The sequence below is a fragment of the Castanea sativa genome, chromosome 10 (genome assembly GCF_040712315.1).
Source record: "Castanea sativa cultivar Marrone di Chiusa Pesio chromosome 10, ASM4071231v1".
NCBI lineage: Eukaryota > Viridiplantae > Streptophyta > Magnoliopsida > Fagales > Fagaceae > Castanea > Castanea sativa.
The window spans coordinates 22,067,688-22,089,250 of NC_134022.1; the positions used below are offsets into that span (position 1 = coordinate 22,067,688).

At 36.4% G+C, this 21,563-nt stretch overlaps 2 protein-coding genes and 1 pseudogene across 2 annotated transcripts; 2 read left to right on the forward strand and 1 right to left on the reverse strand.

The window, feature by feature from the left end:
• Nucleotides 1-2,692: 2,692 nt before the first annotated feature.
• LOC142612225 (serine/threonine-protein phosphatase 7 long form homolog) lies at nt 2,693-3,359 on the reverse strand. The gene is made up of 2 exons (XM_075784342.1): nt 3,249-3,359; nt 2,693-3,145 (listed from the first exon to the last, which is right to left on the reverse strand). The coding sequence occupies exons 1-2, from the start codon at nt 3,357-3,359 to the stop codon at nt 2,693-2,695; spliced, it is 564 nt and encodes a 187-aa protein (XP_075640457.1).
• Nucleotides 3,360-4,993: 1,634 nt separating this feature from the next.
• LOC142612226 (RNA polymerase sigma factor sigC-like) lies at nt 4,994-7,158 on the forward strand (annotated as a pseudogene).
• Nucleotides 7,159-20,755: 13,597 nt separating this feature from the next.
• On the forward strand, nt 20,756-21,256 carry LOC142612227 (uncharacterized). The gene has a single exon (XM_075784343.1). It carries the CDS (start codon nt 20,756-20,758, stop codon nt 21,254-21,256), a length of 501 nt encoding a protein of 166 aa, XP_075640458.1.
• Nucleotides 21,257-21,563: the final 307 nt, after the last annotated feature.

Below are 21,563 nucleotides of genomic sequence, written 5' to 3' on the forward strand. Positions count from 1 at the left end.
TCCTTGTCAACATTGGAGTCCTCCGAAATTGGGCATTCTATCTGCACCTAAAAAAAGAAGAAATTACATAAGTTTATAAACTTACCTCTGTAAAAATTCCAAAGTCCCTTACACACTCTATAAGAATAATGATTAGATTTATCCCTTCCACCAGCTCAAAATTTTAGGACAAATGGTACAGCATGTGGTACAATGGTTCAAAATTCTCCACTGTCGCTCCCACCAAAAACAAACACAGATAAAGGGTAGTGTTGCTATGAGATTTAGAAGCTAAAGCTAGTGCATCAGAAATTCACACATAGGTGACTTATTCACCAGAACTTCATAATGTTCTGAATTTCAGCTCTGCTTAAACAAAGCAAACCCACAAGGAAGAAATTAGCATACTAAATCAAGAGTAACCTAATTAGAAAGGTAACCATAGATCTTACCATGTCAGAAGTAATATCCTCCTCAGTTGACCCAAAGGGAATAAAAGTGCTCTGAATCAGGAACTTGTCTTTGCATTGCATATCAGGTTTGTCATTTCCGCGAACTTGAAGGAGACAATGTGTCTCAGATTCCACACGTCATTCCCTGCCATACACACACAACACAGAAACACAACCAATAATAAATATAAGACAAATATATGAAGTATGTGCCTATCTAACATAGAAATCTTTGTCTCTCTTCTGTCTAATTACCTTTTTTGAACCTTACGTCGTCGCGTATAATGAGGAGGAGGTCTTGCATGTCCTTCGTCAAATGCCTCAGGCCCAGCATTGTGTCCATGTTTGTGCCCTCTGTCCCACAAGAAGGTGCATTTGCTATGCGTTTCGGCCGACCTGCTGCCTCTGTAGGTAACCCAACAGGCTGCTCAACGTGAACATGGGGTGGGTCAATGCCCGAAGAAGGGCCAGTGCATGTACTGTGGGAGGGTGGCTGCGTGTGCATGTCAAGAGGGGTTGGATCAAGACCTAGGTCAAAGGATGGAATGGGTGACAGCTCAGGAAATGACCGTGGGGTGGGTGGACGGATGTCAGACCCAGGACATGGATGTGGAGTGGGTGAAGGGATGGTGGTGGGGCTAGGGGATGGATGTGGGATGGGTGAGGGGATGGTGGGGCTAGAGGATGGATTTGGGGTGGATGGGTGGGGATCGGGGGTAGGGACAACTCTCGGGGTAGCAACAGACGAACGAGACCCACGTCCGACAAGAGCTCTGCTTGTGCTTGGGCTTTGAGTAGGCATTGCCGCAGGAGTAGCTGCCTCCTCATTCGGGGCCTTAGGGATAGGAGGTTGTACACGGCCAATCTCCTGCACTGCATTTAGTACATCAGTAATGTCCTTGTAGTCCTCGGTGCCCACTGGGTGACGCCTCAACAAACGGGCATATCCTTCAATCTGACATGAAAAAACCAGGTATATTAGTAATGCAATACCAGGTATATTAGTAATTCAATCGAAAATAAAATAAACATTGGTTTTGAATTGGTTTTGCTAGTAATAATTGCAAGTTATAGGGAGACCAGGTGTTACCTTTGACTAAATTTAAATTATCTTTTATATTAAGGATGTAGCTAGCGCATAGAGTAGACAAAATGCTAATTAAAAATTCAATAGATAGAAAAGTTACCATTATAATCAATCTAGCACCGAGGACATTGATGAACCTCCGAGTTACCCTTTTGTACCAATCGAAGTACTCGTGTTGTGGAGGCATATCACCAAGCACTGCTTCACAACGCTGTTGAAGGCGATTACCCCACTCTGTAATATGCTCAGCATGTTTCCGCATCCAATCAACACCAACCTTCCCCCTCAAATCAATGGCATGAAGCACTGTATCGGTGTCAACATTACGGGGAATTTCATGGATCATCCCGAATTGACGAACGACACGATCCAGTGTATGTTTCTCTACTAGGTGGAAACATACAAGTGGCACCGTTGCCGTCCACACGGCCCTCCCTGCAACGCACCATGGCGGAAGGTCCTCGAATTCAGCTTCATACGGCTGCCACACCACCTACGACAGCCAAAAAACAAGCAACACATTAGGCAACAATGTTTATATGTCAAAGTTCACTAAACCTATATCTTGTTCCTAAACATGTTAAATAAGGCATTTTCATACCTGGCCTGGCAACATTGAAGCTATTTGCTCGCGATACCTGTCCAGGAAGATGTGGGTGGGCCTGTTTTTCTTGTTTGGGACCCACAACCACCTACAATCCAGAACAAGGGATAATATTAACCGATATAATTTAGAAAATTTGACATAAAATTATAGTGTATAACCTCTATTTCAAATTGTTTAATATAGACTTAAATAATTCCTAGAAGCTTTTAAAATAAATAAATTGAAGTTACATGACGTGTATGAGGTAGAGACTTACTTCAGGGACAGTGGACCACGAACTGGAGGACCATAAGCATCCACTGGTGGGCCATGTTCGACTGTCGGGCACAAATATGGGAACCTGGCCCATGCCCAATACTGGACCAACAGCAAACACCCACCAATCTGATTAGCTTTCTTATCACTTGCCCTACATAACTCTCGGTACAACCATGCAAGGCAAGCACTTCCCCAGCTGTATCTTCGTGGATTGCAAAGGTCTTCCAACTGCTGCACCCACATTAGATGCACCCTATCGCCGGATTTGTCCATGAAGATTGTGTCCCCTAGTAGCGCTAGGATGTAGTATCATGCGTACTTATGCAACTGATCCTCTGTGGCATTAGGCGGAAATGGATTGGCAATAGCTTCCAAAAGCCGTTGGATGAGAATCCTCTGGCCATGAAGTTCCTTTCTCTGATTATTTACAGGTCGGAAGCCAAGAAATTCCTCACACACATTCTCCCATTCTTTCTGCGTGCTCCCTGTAATGACCTCGCCGTCAACAGGAAGCCCGAGAAGAACCTCCACATCTTGCAATGTGATGGTGACCTCACCATGTGGCATGTGGAAGGTGTGAGTCTCCTGCCGCCATCGCTCCACTAAGGCCGTTATCAGGCCGTGGTCAATCCCTCTACCCGGGGTCCTGAGGAGTCCCTCCAAACCGAGTGCCTTAATGATGTCAATGACTCGGTCGTCCACCATTGGCTCTCGATCAGAGAACTCTTCAGTACGGACACGGCATTTAAGAGACCCTGGATCCTGCACAGAACAAAACCATGGATTAATATATGACAGCAAGTGCGTGTACATTGTATGAATCAAATGTGTGTACATTTGTTAAATATTTAGTGTTGTGCTTTACCTGCCCATTCCAAATAGCTTCTGACCGATGGTTGGCCTGCAACGTCAACACAGACTGGTCAATGGGGCCAGGCTGTGTGTAGTCAATCTGTCCAACATTTGCAGCAGCCATACTACACAAGAATGATAAGCAATTAGCACGTAATAGACATTGAAAACAAAAAGAAAAACAAATGAATATTAATTGGTGCTGCACTTGGAATTGATTTCAATTTGTACAAAGAATCAATCATTCTTAATTAAATGGAAGTTGTTCATATATTTTATTGAAAAAATCAAAGTGCCATATTTGTCTAACTATATAAATTTTTAGATTGCGGGTTGCCTTGGGTTAAGATCATAGTTAATGCTTAAAGTGGTAGCCAAACAAATGAACTATTCATTTTTCCCTTTCATCATGTGTGGTGAGTTTATCAGTGATTGGATTTTAGCCGAGGCCAGAGGAGTATTGAATACTGAAGCTGGCAAGCTTAAGAGTGCATGTTTCTTCAAACCTAGCTGGTTATAAGATTATGCAGCAAACTATTAGAAAAGGAAAGGTAACTATCTCAATTATTACCAAATTTAATCTTTTCACATAATTTAGGTTTCATTTTTTGGAAATTTATTTGCAATATCGTTGGCATATTATTAATTTCCTCTCTTATTCTGTTTTTATTTCATTCTCAAACAGAGCTTTGGTAGGTTCTAATGAATGAAGAGCATAGCTTCTTGTTAGAGCAGACTACAATTAGCACAACTAATATGCACCTATTTGACCCAAGAGGCGTGATTAAGAAGTATGACAACCCAGACCAAAGTATGTGAGAGAAATTGGAGTTCTTTACATTAATTTACCGATATAATTTCCATGATAACACATTTACTGCTTGTGATTTTCCCTCCTGCAGTTCTTGAAGAATTTTTTCATTTAAGACTTGAATTTTATGAGAAAAGAAAGGTGAGCTCACTTATGCTCATAGCAAAAGAGTAGAACTGATACTCAATAATTTCAGCCATTTCTTAGGGAAACAATTTTTAATTGCAATTTTTGTATTTTATGCAGAAATTTCTACTGAACAAACATGAAATGGAGTTGTTGAAGTTGGAAAACAAGGTTAGGTTTATCGTTGCAGTTGTGAAGGGAGAGATCATTGTAAGTAATAGGAAGAGAGCTGATCTGTTTGTTGAGCTGCAAACAAAAGGGTTCACTCCTTTTCCAAAGAAAACTAAAGCTATTGAGCCAGAAGTTGCTGGTGCCACTGATGATACAGAAGAAACAGAAGTGAAATTTTAAGCTGATAGCAGTAGTAATGGGGTACAGATCAGTGATTATGAGTATCTACTGGCCATGGCAATTGGAAGCTTGACCATTGAGAAAGTTCAGGGGCTATGTGCTGAAAGGGATAAGCTCAATAAGGAGGTTGATGATTTGAGAAAGGAAACTCCAAAGTCCTTTTGGAGGAAAGATCTTGCTGCTTTGGATGGGCAACTCGATGTATGACTGAAAAATTAACAATTCCTTGTGATGATTTATTTATTTTTGTGTCTTTCTGTTTCTTGACTGTTTAGTTTTATGTTATTTAGGAGCTTGAGAAAAGTGATGCTTAGTCAGAGGAGTTAAGAAAGAAAATGAGAGGCAAAGCAAGGGGTGAAGCTGCTATGAAGTCTACTAGACAAGCACCCAAGAACCCATAGAAGAACAATAATAAGAAGGCAAATAATGCAGAATCTGTTGCAGAAGCTATCTCGTCATCTATGGCTGCAATGGAAATTGGTAAGTGTCAAACAATTTTATGTCTATTATATGTATTAGTTTTTGTTTGATTTTTGGTTTACGTCTGCTTGATTTACTAGAGAAAGCTCCTGAGGCAGCAAAACCCAAAGGCAGAGCAGGCTCTAGGAGCTGTCTCATGCCTGCATCAAAACATGACCCTCATGTTTGTGCCCACATTGTTAAATCATAAAATTCCTAGGTGCAGCTTTCTTTCATGCTGAGATTGATAAATGCATGAAACTGCCAAAAGGAGGAGAAGAAGAATAAAAGTTTATATATGTGCATGCATGTATGTATATTAATATATAATATGTATCCGCATATAACTCTCATTTTCCTAACTTCTTGCTTGCGAAGATTTACAAGTTCACTTTTGGTTTATTTTATTTTATAGGCTGGAAATCTGGGAGTGCTCCAAGGTGCTGAAAGGTTTGATCATACTAGGGGTTACCGATTTTCAACCTATGTCCAGTATTGGATAAGGAAATCAATGTCAAGAATGGTAGCACAACATGCTAGGGGAATTCAAATTCCTGTATGTTTCTATATTCTTTGAGACGTTGTTTAAATGTAAAAATGTCAAGTTTGTGACATCTAGAGGTTGATCCAAATGTTTTCCTTTTTTATTTTGGTTTATAGTACACATTGTGCAGTGTAATAAATCAGATACAGAAAGCTAAGACAGCCCTTAATAGTGGCCACAAGAAATACCCAGATGATGATGAAATTGCAAAGCACATAGGTCTTTCTTTGGCTAAAATTAGATAAGCTAGCAAATGCTTAAGAGTTGTGGGTTCAATTGATTAGAAGATGGGACATTGCATCAATATAAAATATATGGTATGACTAAAACCCATACTTGCTCCCTTTATTATATGCATTCATCTCATCCATACTGGCAAGTCAAAGTCTTGTTGATAAATTAAGATTTGTGTAACACATTTTGTTTTTGGCTATGGTCACCTAGTACTTCTGGTAGATGGCAGCAAAAATTAGTCATGCTTCTTGTCGTTATCATTGCCTAGTAAATCTACATTGTATAATAATGTCACAGTGGAAACCATTTTTATAATTGTAGAGAAGCACATTTTCAAGTCACTCAGTGGGCACAACATATGCAATAGAACAAGCCTAGTTTTCTTGTGAAACTCTACCAGCCAATAGAGTCACCTAAAGGATCCTGATCATAAACCCTCTTGTGAGGGTTTTTTTTTTTTTTTTTTTTTTTTTTTTTTTTCGGGTGTCTGTGTATGTGTTCTAAAATCGTGCCGATTGGATCACAAGGCCATTGGTGTTGTTTTTCTGCACTTGCATGGTCAAATTTCTTACACAATCTGAAATAAGTGTTTGTGGGATTGTTTTCCATAAAGAAACTAGCATTCTTTTAAAGGGGAAAGGGAGATTTTGTTTCATAATGTAGTAAAATAAAAATTTCCTCCTCCACTGAAGCAGGTTTAGGAGAAGGGTGAGCCTACTTTTATGATAGCATCATTGACTAAAAACGCTATATGAGGTGGCCATTTTCATTTGAAATTCAGACTCACAGTAACATTTCAAATCTTGTCGAGATTATTTTGTTAACTAAAACTGTGTTTTGAAAAATCTAATGCAGGAATTTACACCTAATATGTCAGTAAAGAGCCTGGAAGAAACTGCCATGAAGCAACACATGATAAAAGACATTCATGATCTTTTGAGAGGCTTGGATTCAAGAGAGAGGCAAGCATTGTTCCTACGGTATGGTCTCAAGGACAGCCAGCCTAAATCACTTGAGGAATCTGGGAGGCTTCTTTGTGTGACCAAGGAGTGGATGCGGAAAATTGAAAAGAAGGCTCTAACAAAGCTAAGGGATGAAGATATCTACAGAAATTTAAGCCATTTTTTGGATTTGTAGTTTCAGCTTGATTTCAAAAGCTTCAATATTGTCTGCCTTTTAAGTTGAGTCTGGAGTTAATTTCAACTTTCTTAGGCTAGATGAATTGTTATACAAACCCAACAGACCTAGGGTCCTGACGAGATCTAAAACTGCACACAAATTATGAGTGGCCTTTGTAAGTTCTTAACCCAGGAATGTGCAAATCATCATTCCGTGATGATCCATGAATGCATTTTTCCATCAACCTTTTTATTGTATCATATTTGAAGGTGCACATGTTCCACATTGACTAGTCTTCCAATGACAATGTCAATCATGCAATAATTAAGCCATTTAGTTCCAATAGATCAAGGTTAATAATATAATTGTGAACAAAAATTTGTGAAGATCATATTACTCTCTATTCGACAACCAGTTCAATCATGATTTTCGAACAAAAACCACTAACCCACATAAAAAATTCACATAATTAAGAAAAACATACCTGAGAACTGAGTGAGAGTGGAGAGAGTGCTTGAGAGTGGAGACTGAGTGAGTGAGTGACAGCTCAGGGGGCGAGTGAGAGGGTGGAGAGCCGTGAGAGCTGTGAGTGTGAGAAGGTGGAGAGAGGCGCGAGAGGGAGAGTGAGTGACAGAGAGTGAAGAGCCGCGAGAGGTCTGCGAGAGTGAGAGGGTGAGTGACAGAAAGTGGAGAGAGGAGCGAGAGAGAGGTCTAGTCTGTGCGAGAGGCTGGACTTGGGTTAATTTTGAAAAACCCCTATTAGAAATCGAGTCTCAAAGACTCGATTTCCAGGTGGATCAACTCACTTCAGGTAGCTTCCACGTGTTGTACACGTCACATGTAAACCGAGTATTTAAGAGTCGATATATAAATCGACTCTTAGGAACTCGATTTCCAGGTGGCCGCCACGTGGAAAATCGCCACATCAGATGTGATCAGACCATGGAAATCGAGTATCTAAGAGTCGATTTATAGCCTCAAAATCGACTCTCTAAGAGTCGAGATGTTACTATTATATATACTTCTCAAATAGTGCCTACTAACTATATTCTTCCATAAATATGGCTAATTGCCCATTTTCGCCGAAATAAAGCTGGAGAGAAGAGAAGAGTTCTCACTGTTGCTACTACTGTGGACCACTAGACCTGATCTGGTTGAGCCAATGGTTTTGAGGTTTGGGTTCACGATGGTTCTCTGCTCTGCGGTTTGGGGGAGAAAATAGTAAAATAGGCATAACTTTCTAACTATATAATTAGTTGTTACGGTTTGCAAACTATATTTTTTACTAGCATCTCGAGTCTAAGAGACTCGATTTTGGGGCTATAAATCGAGTCTTTGATGGTCGATTTTTATAGTCTAATTCTGTCTGATGTGGCATTTTTTTCACGTGGCGACTACTTGGAAATCGAGTCTCTAAGACTCGATTTACATCCTATAAACCTTCCCTCTTTTCCTTCTTATTTTTTCTACGTTTCACATCTCTCTTCTCTTTACATCTCCATCTGTTCCTTTCTTCCTCCCTACCTCTTCATCTTTTCCTTTCTTCCTCCTCCACGTTGATCTGTCGTCGAACCAGGCTGACCCAGGCCGCGTCGCGCCCAGGTCGCGCGACCTGGGCGTGCCGCGGCTTGGGCGCAACGCGACCTGGATCTGGGCGCGCGCGGCCTGGATCTGGGCTTGCGCTGGGTTTTTTTTTTGTGGTGAGTTTTGCTCAATCATGGTGGATGGATTTAATATTTTTTTGCTTTGTAAATCGAGTCTTAGACACTCGATTTTCAAGTAGATTTCACGTAGAAAAAATGCCACATCATACATTAAAAATCGACCCTCAAAAACTCGATTTTTAGACCCAAAATCGACCTTCTGATCCTTGAGATACTAGTAAAAAATATAGTTTGTAAATTGAAACCAATAATTATATAGTTAAAAAGTTATGCCTAATTTACTATTTTCACCCGGTTTGGGAGGGAGCTACCTTCGTGAAATGGTGTAGTTTAGGCTTTAAGTTTTGTGTTTTAAATTTGGGCAAAACTGCATCGTTTTTATTGTGCCAAGTCTGCCATTATTTTTCACAATTTTTTGGCTGATTTGGCTAAAATAAAACATGTCAACATGGTGATGTGTCAATTAACGGCAGAAACTGAGTGGTGTGAATTGCTAACTGAACCAAACTTCAAGGTGTAAAATCAAATTTTTTGAACTTTGGAGTGTAAAATCCAAACAAACCCAAACTTCAGGGGTGCAATTTGCAATTTACAAAAAAAAAAAAAAAAACGGATGAGAACAAAAATAGAGAAAATATCACGAGTGTCGACACTAAAATGTATGATAATTTCACAACATTTTTTTAAATTGCATATGATTGTGCATGTCTGATGAGATACTAAAATTCAGAAATGTTACGAAATGGCAGTGAATTTTTATTGTGTTCCTAACTTTATTGAATAAGATCTAATTTCTCCTAATTCTTTCAAGGATTGGTTGGTTATGCCTTTATGGCATCAATCACCAAGGGTCCATCACCTTGAAAGATTACAAATTAGGACTCAAGAGCTACACAGGAGTTAACTACAAGACGGGTATATTATGTGATGACTTGCAATATTTTTGTTGTTGCAATTTGAAAAGGAATTATTGATTTTTTGTAATTAATTATCCATCCAAATTAGTTTGGTATTTCTCAGCTTTGCCAAATCCTAAAGTTGTTTTCTACACATTCTGTACATAATCAAACTGTAACTAACATTTTTAAATTTTATATAAACTAGTCGTGGATCCACGTATTGCGCATGGTTATTTTTTAAGGTGCTCTCTTTATTATTATTATTTTTTAATTTGAACTAATTTAATGAAAAGTAATGCATTTCATAATCATATTTATCACAAAATAATTTTTTATTATTGTAGAATTGATTTATTTAAATTTTGAAACCTTATTCTACCATAGTCCGCTGACTAATTTTTATATCTCTAAGTCAATTAGACACATTTTGCATGTTACATGTAAACCTTCTTTTCCATAAGGGTTGAAATAATGTGGGTAATATTTTTTCTATGGAAGTTAAAAAAAGGCAAAAATGCACTTTGGTCCCTACATTTTAGTTCAATTTTCATTTCGGTTCCTAAATTGATTTTGCTACTAATGTAGTCTTTAAAAAAAGAAAATCAATTCTATTTTGGTCCCTGCCGTTAACCCTGTTGTATATATAGGTATATGTAAGGATAGGTTGTAATAATGATGTTTTAGTTTAGAGAGTATGGTTTCACAAAGTGAAAAATTCAAGTTCTGAAATTTTCTAAGTGAAAATTCAAAATTCAGTATTTTCGATCTATCGAAACTTTGGTTTGATTGATTGAAAATGATAAGAAAATAATCCTAGAGATTCTAGATGTCTCTACCGCTGTTCCATTCCTGTTCGATTGAGCGAGTGACGACCGATCGAAAAGAGCCCTCGATCGATCGAAAGTAACTTTCGACCGATCGAAAATCGTGAAAGAGGATTTTCTATAGAATTTTCTGGTTTTATGAAATATTTTAACTCTTCATACGTGCCTTTTGATGAAATATAACCCTATGGGTATAAATAGAGGCTTGAAATTATCTGGTGTGGCCATTAAAATATTATTAAAAAAATTATTTGGCATTTTTTAAATGCCACATCAGCATTTTAATTTTAAAAAAAATTAAAAAAAATTAATTCCTCAATTTTAATTTTAATTAAAAAAATAAAAAAACAAACAAAAAAAATTACTTTTTTTAGTTTTAAAGATTGAAGCTCTCTACTCACCAAAAAAAGAAAAAAAAAATATATTGAAGCTCTCTCTTGGTAGTATACTCTACTAAATTAAAAAAACCAAACCCCAACCCAGAACCAACCCGAATGTTAGGACCCTGTCATACCGTATACTAAATTAAAAAACCCAACCCAGATCAATTTCTCTCTCTCTCTTTACCCATTACAATCTACATCATCGACAGCAACATCGACATCGGCTACTCCTCCGTGGCCCATTTCCTTTGCCGCCATTCCTCCTTCAACTCAAACCCATTCTTTGCTGCTACCCTGAACTGTTGGGTCTAAAAAAAAAAACCTTCATTCTTCCATTTTTGATTCCTTCTCTCTCGGTGGGGTTGTGGTGTTTGCTGTTTTGGGAAATGGGTTTGATCGGCGGGGTGGTGGTGGTTTGATTGTGTTGGTCAATGGTGGTGGGATCTGGGTTTGATTGTGTTGGTTAGTGGTGGTGGCGGTGGTTTTGGGATTTGGGTTTGATTGTGGTAGTGGTGGTGGTGGTTTTGGGATCTAGGTTTGATTATCTGGGTTTGTTGGAAATTAGTTTTTTTACTAGGTTTATAGGTTTGATTTGTTAGATAATTTGGTGTTGATTGTGTTAGAATTTGGGGAAGAACACGAAGAATTCGATGGTCTTGATTTGTAGTAGACCTGATGGTGTTGGGTTTGATGATCTTTGAGGTGTTGAATTTGAGTTTTCTCTGAGGTTTGATGAATTTGGGCAATTGGGTTGTATTGATGGTGCTGGGCGATTGTGATGAATTTGGGTTGATTTGGGTTTGATGATTAGATTGGGTTCATTGTTCTTCATTCTTCCTATTAGTATTTAATTTAATTTTTTCATCTTGTTTTCATTTATGTCCTAGTGATTTGGGTTTGAGTTCTTGGGTTGCTGGGTTTGTGTTCTTGTGATGGGTTTGAGTTCTTGGTTGCTAGATTTGTGTTCTTGTGATGGGTTTGAGTTCTTGGTTGCTGGGTTTGATTTGAGAAGAACAAGAAGAACAAGTTGAAGAGCATTAAGAAAAAATTTTTAATTAAATTTCATTTAAGATTTTTTAATTTATTTATTTTTTAATTTTTTTGACATGGCTTTTAAAAAAAAAATTAAAAAGTTGATGTGACATTTAAAAAATGCCAATTTTTTAATAATATTTTAATGGCCACGTCAATGCCATGACAGTAAGCAGGGCACTCTGTCTGCCACGTAAAAGGTTTTTGTTAGTTGGTTGACCGCAGGGATCAAAATAGAATTGATTTTCTTTTTCTAGAGATTACATTAGTAGCAAAATCAATTTAGAGACCAAAATGAGAATTGACCTAAAATGTAGGGACCAAAAGTACATTTTCGCCTTTAAAAAAAATTAAAATTCTTGTACCTTGTCTTGATGTTTTCTAAAAATTAAATTTGGTGATTCTCTTTCAATAATTGTGAAAATTCCAAGCAGTAATTCAAAAGGTAATTCATGTTACATGTTCATGCTTTGATTGTGTAATTGTATGATTGATTGGGGTTGTAATTTATAAGTTGAATATTGTGGTGTATATCCAAAAAGCCTAACTCTGTTGTTTAGAATATTGAATATAGTGTTGTGTGTGATTTATAGAGTTGCGACGGTTGTAGTTATTGAAAATTGGTTTTTTTCATTGACTTTTAAGTTAGTCAAAACCTTATATATACTTTTTTTTTTTTCAAAAACACCTTTACATATTTTTTTAATTTGATTTTTTACATACACCTTAATAAGTAAAATCTATACATTTCATTTCCTTAGATGCATAAAAAAAGACATCTATTCCATAATAATAGTGGCTAATTAGTTTTTTCTTGATCTCATATATAATGTTTCTTACTATTATCATATTTTACTGGCTGATGATTTTCATAACAAAGGCATTAAATGAGAGTTAAAATCTTAGAACCTTTCATTAGATTTTTAAAAGTCGTGGTGTGTGAAGAATATAAACATTTAAGAAATTTTTTTATATTTAATTATTTATAAATAATGTTAAATGAAATGTCAAAAAAAGGATTTTAAAAATTTTCATCTTTATTTCTTATATATTTCTATTATTACTGAAGAACGTCTTCCATTTAGTTTTGATAATAAATATGGTTTTCTAGATTAGAGTTTGATTAGTATTAAGTTTAAATTTTGTATGATTGTATTTAATTTTTAATTATATGATTTAATTAAGTGAATTTAACGATTTATTTAATTGCATTGTAAAGTTTTTAATGACATTCATAAGGTCATCTTTAATTAATTTTTTGCTCTTTTAGCTGTCAATCTCTTTGTTTTCCAATTAATGGTTACTAATTAATTTATTTAATTGACGTTTAATTTCTTTTACTAATCTCTTTCTCACTCTCTTCAGTAACACCCTATTTGTAGACACTCGATTTTACACTCATAAATTAATCTTGGAAGACGACTAAAGTGACCATTCATATACCCAAAATTTAGAGTTATATTACATGCATTAATTCATTCATTGCATATCATAAAAATGATCTTGAGATTTTAACGATCGCGACGGTATGTCCAATTTTCAAATTGGACCGTCGAATTGAAAGATATCACATGATCAAGTTTTCACGGTCTTCATGCATTTTGTTTGGGTGGAATTGACCACACATGATTAATTCAAATTAATTTTGATTAGTTAGACAATTAAAATTAATTAAATAATTTTGTGATTGGTTGTTGGTTAGTGTCAAAAATAGGTCTGCTCACAGGGGAATAAAGTGGATAATTAGATAATAAAGAAGTTGTGGACAATCAAGTCTTTTGAAATATTTATCTACAAGATAATTATCACTTTAAAAACCTGAATATCAAGAAAAAGGGATTAATTTTTAGAATACGGATTAAAAATGCGTCTAGGTGCAATTCCCGGCTCAAAAAGGGAGTCCAAAGTGGACTAAAATTCAAACGCAGACTTGGCACCCAAGAGGGTCATTTGGCACATTGCAAGTGCTGATTGGCACAAACTTTCGGCCTGGCTCGGGAACCTCCTGATTGAGATAAAACCTATCTTTTTTGACTTTTTAGAGATAAGAACGCGTTACAATTCGTATCTGATCTCATTCAGCTTATTTTTTAGGCATCCCAAACTTTATAAATAAAGGAAAAAAAATCAGAATTAAAGGGCTCTTCTTTTCTGACTTTTCTACTCCCCTTACGTTAAAGACATTCTGGAGGCTTTTGCTTTAGGAACTTCTTTTTTGTACGTAAAGTATTTTAGACCTCAAAGAAGTGAATAAACTTCTTTGACTTCTAAAATATTCTTTCATTTGAAGAGCGTGCTCATGCAAGAGTAATTAGTATGTTGTTGTTTGTTGCATGAATGTGATTACTATGTTTTATTATGCATTGTTCTTAATACATAGTTGTCATGCCTAGATACGTCGTTGGAATTTTCTTTGACATGTTCTTTAATTGATTGTTTGTTTAATTCTTTATCTTTGATTTCAAAATCTACTAATGATCATCAAAATTTTTTAAGAAGACTCAAAATTGATCTATATTTTTATTAAATATAGATATGATTTTTTTATTTCTGATCTTAAAACTGATCTGTATTTTCATTAAATACAAATTTGAAAATTTTTCTGAAAAGTTTTTTTGTTATAAAATTGCAGATTTTGAAATTTCAAAGAAGGAATTAAGAGTTAGATTAAAGTTTTTTAAATATGTGATGCATGCATAATAAATTTGTCTCATGAATGTGAATCCTCCTTCAAAAGTCTTTTTTATTTGTTTCCAACAACAGATCTGATTTTTTTACAAACTAAATCTCACTTTTTTTTTCTTTTAAAAGCAGATCTGACTTTTTTTTTTTTTTACAAATGAAATCTCTTTTATATATATACTTTTCAAAACAGATCTGATTTTTTTTCTTTCTAACAAAATCTTTTTTTTTTTTTAAACTTTACAAAAAACAGATTTGATTTTTCTAAACAAAATCTTTCTTTTTACCCTTTATAAAAACAGATCTAATTTTTTACAAACCAAGTCTTAATTTTTTTTCTAATTTTCAAAACAGATCTGAATTTTCTTTAAAAGAGGACATATTCATAAGGTAAATTTATTTAAATTAATTTTTGTCAAGTGTTTGTCATGTGTGTTACAATATATCATTCAACATCATTCAAAAATGGTATATTGGTCATTAGAGTCTAGAAGACCAGACTTTGTCTGGGCGGAATGGATGCTTAACACCTTCCCATTCCATGACTTAGCCCCCGAGCTTAGGATTTTTGGATAGGTAGATTAGTGTTTTGTCTTTTAATTTTGGTAGATTGTAACTAGGACCAAAACTTTGTATTCTTTTGCATAGATTGTAACTAGGACTAAAGCCTTGTAAGGTTAATTTACCAACATTGTACTTTTTCATTCAATCAATGACATTGAAGTACTTTGAATATGTAATTTGTATTTATTTTCTCTTATTTTTTTGTATAAAAAATAAGTTGCGACTCCACACCACTACCCAAAAGAGAGGTTCCCTTAAAAGCACCCAAATCTTTTTTTTGAGGGGCCTAATTTCCTGGTCTCTCACACTATTGTTTTCTCAAATTTAATAATAATTCTAATGTACTAAATATGCATTGTAACATTTATTTTTGTTTATTTTGCATCCATGAAGTTAGTATATCCATAACTATTAGTTTATTATATGATATGTTTGGTTTGATATTATTATTATTATTATTATTATTGTTGTTGTTGTTGTTATTAATTTAGTGTTTTTAAAATAGCATGTATTTTTTATTCTTTTTTTCTATTGATGCATTGTAACGTTTTATGGGAATACTTTATAAGAAAAATTTTTATTCTACTTTTTTTAATTGAGTGTTTCTAAATTGGTATTTGTTTTGTATTTCATTTTTCCATTGATGCACTGTAACATTTCATGGAAAGACTTTATAAGAACAAATTTTATTTATTGAATTCAAATAAAATATTATATGTTTAATTTAAAAAAAATGAGACAAAATTTAAATAATTTAATGATATGGAAGATGTTGCCAAATTTAAATGTTAAATAAAATAAGATGAGAAGAAAAATAGTAAAAATGAAATGTATAGCAATAAACACCAAATTATTTTAGTTATGCTATCTAATAAAATAACATTATATTTTTATATACTATCTTTATAATGCAATAATATAACATTTAACAACCAATGAGAATAAAAAAAATAACAACATAAAACACAAAACTAAATCGTATCAACCCAAAGGATGTATGAATTATGATGTGTTTCAACTCGTTGTTATCATGGTTCGTAGAGATGTAATCCATTTTCAGCCAAGATATTTACAATTGGTTCTACACCCCGACTAGTTCCTATACTTTGCAACTCCACTGTTTCAGCAAATTCGACCGAATCTAGCCAAGCAGCGAATAAATTCTATTATAATGTATGGGATACATGCCAAAATGTGTCTTTCATGAAGTCTCCCTTTGCCCTTTCACTAAAAGGTCAAGCTGGCTTACCAGTCAATTCCAATTTTAGCAAACTGACTGACTTCTAGCAGTCTAAAACTGATTTCTGCAATGCATTTGGTGGAGCTTTTAGTACTGCATCAATATGTTTTGATGGTTAACTTGTTACACTAAAATAAATAAATAAATATATATATATATATATATACCAAAAACTGAAGAAAAAATTGATCGAGAGAGAGAGAGAGAGAGAGAGAGAGAGAGAGAGAGAGAGAGAGAGAGAGGCTTTTGAGTGTGGAAAAATAGAAAATTATGCATGGAATAAGAGAGGGAATGAAAATTTTATAGTATGAGGATAAAAATAAAAAGAATAAAAAATAAAGGAAGATAAAAAGATAGAATAATAGTAATATTGAGAGTAGTGAAGATATGAACAAATTAAAATGGAATGAGAAAGGTTGAAGAAAGTTAAGGTAGAGAGTAGTGGAGATATGAAAAGTTAAAATGGAATTGAAAATTTAATAATAAATAAGAATAATTACAAATAAGATAAATATGATATTTTGATTGTAATATAATAAAGTTTTTAATTCACTTTAAATGTTAAAAAATTGTATAAAAAATTGATAATGACATGGCTGCTGACGTGACTCAACGTGAGCGTAGCAACATTAAATGCTACGTTTCAGCTTTTAATAATATATAGAATATAGATGTAAATAGTACATGCATTGGTACAGTCTTTTTTTTTTATTTTTTATTTTTTTAAAAAGCTATTTAAGTTTCATTAATAGCTTGATGATTGATGCCAGGGATTGAAGTTTCATTTAAAGTTGTTGTTTATATAAGTTTGAATTTATTCAATCATATATTGGCTTTATTCAGTACCAAATTTGCTTGTATTTTAGCAATTAGATACCTTGTATTTAGGTGGGAATTATGTAAGGGTAGTGTGTGAGAGAGTGTGAAGAAACCTTAAATGTGTGCACTCAAGAAGAGCCTCGTGACTGGATCTTGCGACTGGCTTACGACTAGCGAGTCGCCAAAGGTGGCACACGTGTGGAGCATGCAGGGGAGTTGAAGGGTCATGATAGCTAGAGCACTACAGGACAAAATTCCAATCTAGCCAAGCAGTTAGCTCGCGACTCGTTTCAATCACGAGGTCAAGTCACCAGAATGCCCTGTATGGATAAACCTGACGTTTCACATTCCTCATACACCCTACTATAAATACCCTTATACCCAGGAATTGTAGAGAGCTTCCAGAGAGAATTTTGAGAGAGAATCCCTAAAGAAAAACAAGGTTGACTCATCTACAATCTTCATCTTTTGATTCTCCAAATTCCTCTACTCTCACCCTTTCCATTGACATATCTTTGAGAGTTACATTGAGCCAAATCCTTATCTCACCATATCCATATCAATGAGGAGGTGTTTTGGTGTTTGGGAAGCAGTTCAGAAGGGACCAATTCATTTGGTTGACGCAATGGGCTTATTGCGGGATCCGGTAAGTTAGAGAAGACAAGGTTCGACGTAACCCTGTTAGAGCAAGAAGCTTGGAGGGCTTAGGTGCACTAGGTAGATTAGGCTTGGAGGGTCTTCTGCTATTCATGTATCCCAACTTTATTCTCTAGTGGATCATTGACCGCTTAGAGGGCGGCAGAGAGGTTTTTCACCGAGTACTTCAGTTTCCTCTTCGATAACACATTGCCGTGTTATCTTTGTGTTTACATCTCTCTTCCCTTACTCTTTACCTTTTAATTTCTACTGTGTTTGTAATTAATTATGGTTTAGAGTGTGTTACCAATTTGGGTTTAGCTTATATTCATCATTCTGCACATATATTGTTTGTGTATAAGCTTGTGTTGGTAATTTTGTATTGGGGGTTTAAACGTTCATAAGTGTTTTACACACTGTTTGAACTGTTAGTTTATAACTTAAGCAACTTACATTATGTTCCTTTGAAGAGACTTTTTTATTTTTATTTTTTTGGAGAAGAAGTTTGTAGATTTTATTAAGGTAACTCAGCCTCTACTCCTCTAGCATGCCTAGTTATCACAATCATTAATGTAAATATGATTTAACAATTCTAAATACACTATAGAATGATCGTATTGTTTAGAGTAGACTTCTTCTCTATTGTTTCTCTTTTTTTTTATTCTAAATTTCTTGTAAAACGTCCTTTTCGGTTTTCACTTGCTTTGCATCACTTTCTAATTTATATACATCTAAAAACTGAAGCGTAGCATTTGTTGTTGCTACATTCCAGTTGTGCCATATCATTGACCATGTTACCTTCTTTTGTTCCCTTCATTTTTAAACAATATTAATATATAAATAAATAGTGCAACTTTACACATTCTCTAACTCATTAAATCCAACTCACTATGAACAACCTTACACATTCTTTAACTCATTAAATCCAACTCACCATTAATTTAGGCTTCTTCCAATTCTCAACTCTTCAATTTTCCCATTCAAAACCATTTCGCTCTTTTGAAATTCAAATCCTTCAATTGACACTCCTGTGATTAACTATGTTATTTTTAACACTACAAATTTCTAGTTGCTCTCTCTACCTCTGCAAAAGTTACTAAAGTGGCATCAAACTTGGAAAGTCCCTTTGAGGTGTGTTCTTTCCCTTCTTATTTTTTCTTTTCCCCCAACTTCGGTTTTTCCATTGGATTTCTAAAGTTTGTAGATGATATGCTTTTTTGTGGGTTGCCAACAATGTGATCACTTTGGGGTTATGGGTGGCTAGGATTGGTTTGTCGGTAATGAGAAGGGTTTTCAAGAATTAGAAATCTCTACAACAACTTCTTACTTTATATTCATGCTGTACAATTTTTATTTTATATTTTTGTTTTACTCGTTTAATTTGTTTATCTTTGACATTTTAGTTTTCTTACATTTGACATTTGTTTAACTCTATGTTAAAAAAAAGAAGGAAAGAAAACCAAAGCTTAATATAGTTACCTCTGATAGTTTTGAAACAATAATAGAGTACGTTGTAATTATACTCCAATTATTGCTTTCATATTTTTTGACTCAATAGTTCTTTTTTGTTGTAGGACCTTTCTCAATTTCTATTTGGCTTTGACAAATTATGTTTAGCACACTTTTTCTTATTATGTGTAGCACATAATAGTTTGACCTTGCAGTCCAATAGAAAATAAAAAATCTACCTCAAAAGTTTGGTCAAGAGGGAATATAAAATCTCAAAACATGATTGGGGATTTAATTTTTATCTAATTTTGACAAAGCTAAATGTGGAATTTGGTTCTTGTAGGGTTTAAGATCATTGACCTAGATACATGAGAGTTTGACAATGAAGGTTTCTTAAGTGGCCAGAGACATTTTTAAGGAACTTTAAGAGAAGAAAGTGTACAAGCCTTACCCCCCGTCAAGCCCAATCGCCCTAAGGCCCATAAAGACTAACTCTTATAAGAGCCCCGCACTGATCACACATGGTAACGCACGTGCCGTCCAAGGGGTTTGAGCTCAGAGTGCTTAAAACAGCCTGTGACGTGCCCCTGCCGAGCACAGAACTTGCATGCGGGGCTAGTCCCAACGCCAGTATCATTTTCTCCTTCCCGTCACCAAACACTCACTTAGGTGAAACGGTATTGGACCTCCCTTCCATTGCTTAGGGAACGCCCCTGCCGAGCATTAAATCCAGCAGTGGAGCCAGTTCCAATGCCACGCCCATTTTCCTCCCACTCCCAACTAAACCCCCACTTATGGGTAATAGTATTGGACCATTCTTTCCACCCAATAGGGGAATAATCATGATCGTTCCACTAAGTTTGGCTATAAATAGGCAGGGAAGATTTAGTTGAAGAGGTTGCCAATTCCAGAGTGGAGAGACTAGAGAAAGTAACACTAATCATCCCCAAGGAAGAAAGGGGGAGTGTTAGTGGGAAAAGAGGGGAGACTCAGGAAACGGGCCTGCCGAGCATAGCACCACCCGTGGTAGGAAATCCAAAAGCCCACTATACAAATAGATTGTGAGCCCAAACTCCTCTGAGGCCCAACAGCCTTATTTTGGAACGTACAATTGGCGCCGTCTGTGGGAAACTCCTACGTAGCTGTGGTGCTATCTTAGCACGCTCGCAAGAATGTCTGGAGGTGCGCAGGGAGCGGCACTGGAGGGCCGTCACGGGGGTCTACATGGCGAGAAAGGAGGCAAAAAAGGCAAGAGGACAGAAGGCATGAGGAGGTAGAAGAATCCGGGCCTGGAGAAAGGTCGTACCAAACCCTTTGGACAATGTCTGACACCTCGAGCCGCAGCCGCCTTGATAGAAGAGACCAGGAGTTTGAGCAGAGGGATCAAGAGCTCGAGCGCTTGTGTGGGACAGTCAAGGAATTGGAGTGGCAAGCACGGGGTCGACGCAGGAGAAGGGACCAGGAAGAATGAAGGGAAAGGTTAGTAAGCGTGGGGAATCACTGTGAGGCAAGATCTCATCAATCCGAGTCTCGTAGGCGCCGCGACCGTTCGCGGGAGTATGTGGACCGTGAATTGACTTCCCCCAACGTGGAGCGACCACATAATGCGGCCATGGATACCATGAGCCGAGCATTGCATTAAGCTGCCCGGTCTCCGTTTTCTAAAGATATCGAGAGCGCGCCTATGCTGAGCCAATTCGCACGCCCACCGTTCAATTCCTACACGGGGAAGATAGACCCAGTGGAACATGTAAGTCATTATATTCAGATGATGTCCTTACACTCCCATAATGATGCATTGATGTGTAAGGTTTTCCCCTCGAGCCTTGGCCCCACTGCTTTGAGGTGGTTCAATGGGTTGAAGAAGGGTTCGATCCATAGTTTTTCGAAACTGATCCAGGAGTTTGGAGTGTGGTTCATGACTTGCAGCTGGGTGCCACAGCCTGTAGACACATTGCTATTAATGAAGATGGGGGATGGAGAGACCCTTCGCAACTATGCCAGTCGGTACTGGGAGTTGTATAACGAGATTGGCGGGGGTAATGAAAAGATCGTGGCGAGCACCTTTCGGATGGGCCTACCCGAAGAATCCGGGCTGAGAGAATCGTTGACCCTAAAGCCTCCCGAGGATATGAGGCAGTTGATGAGGCGTATCGAAGAGTACAAGTGCTTAGAAGATAATTGACTGTAGTCTAAAGGGAATGAGTCAATAATTAGTTATCCTCGGAACAACAACTTCAACCCCAGACCTAGGAAGGATTTGAGAATTCAAGAGCCCGACCCGGCGGTTGGGGGAGTCAACGCGACGTTCAAGGAGCCCGTACACCGCATCATTGATAGGATAAAAAATGAGCCGTATTTTAAGCGGCCGAATAGGATGGCAGGCGACCCGTCAAGGATAAACCAGAATTTGTATTGCTCCTATCACAGGGATAAAGGGCACACCACCGAGCAGTGTAGGGTGTTGAAAGATCACCTGGAACATTTGGTGA

What these genes read in the sequence shown, in the direction of transcription:
- LOC142612227 (XM_075784343.1), top strand. Translation starts at nt 20,756, where the DNA reads ATGCTGAGCCAATTCGCACGCCCACCGTTCAATTCCTACACGGGGAAG.
- LOC142612225 (XM_075784342.1), bottom strand. Translation starts at nt 3,359, where the DNA reads ATGGCTGCTGCAAATGTTGGACAGATTGACTACACACAGCCTGGCCCC. An exon ending in AAGCTATTTGGAATGGGCAG is followed by an intron (nt 3,146 to 3,248) that starts GTAAAGCACAAC and finishes TGTTCTGTGCAG; the next exon opens with GATCCAGGGTCTCTTAAATG.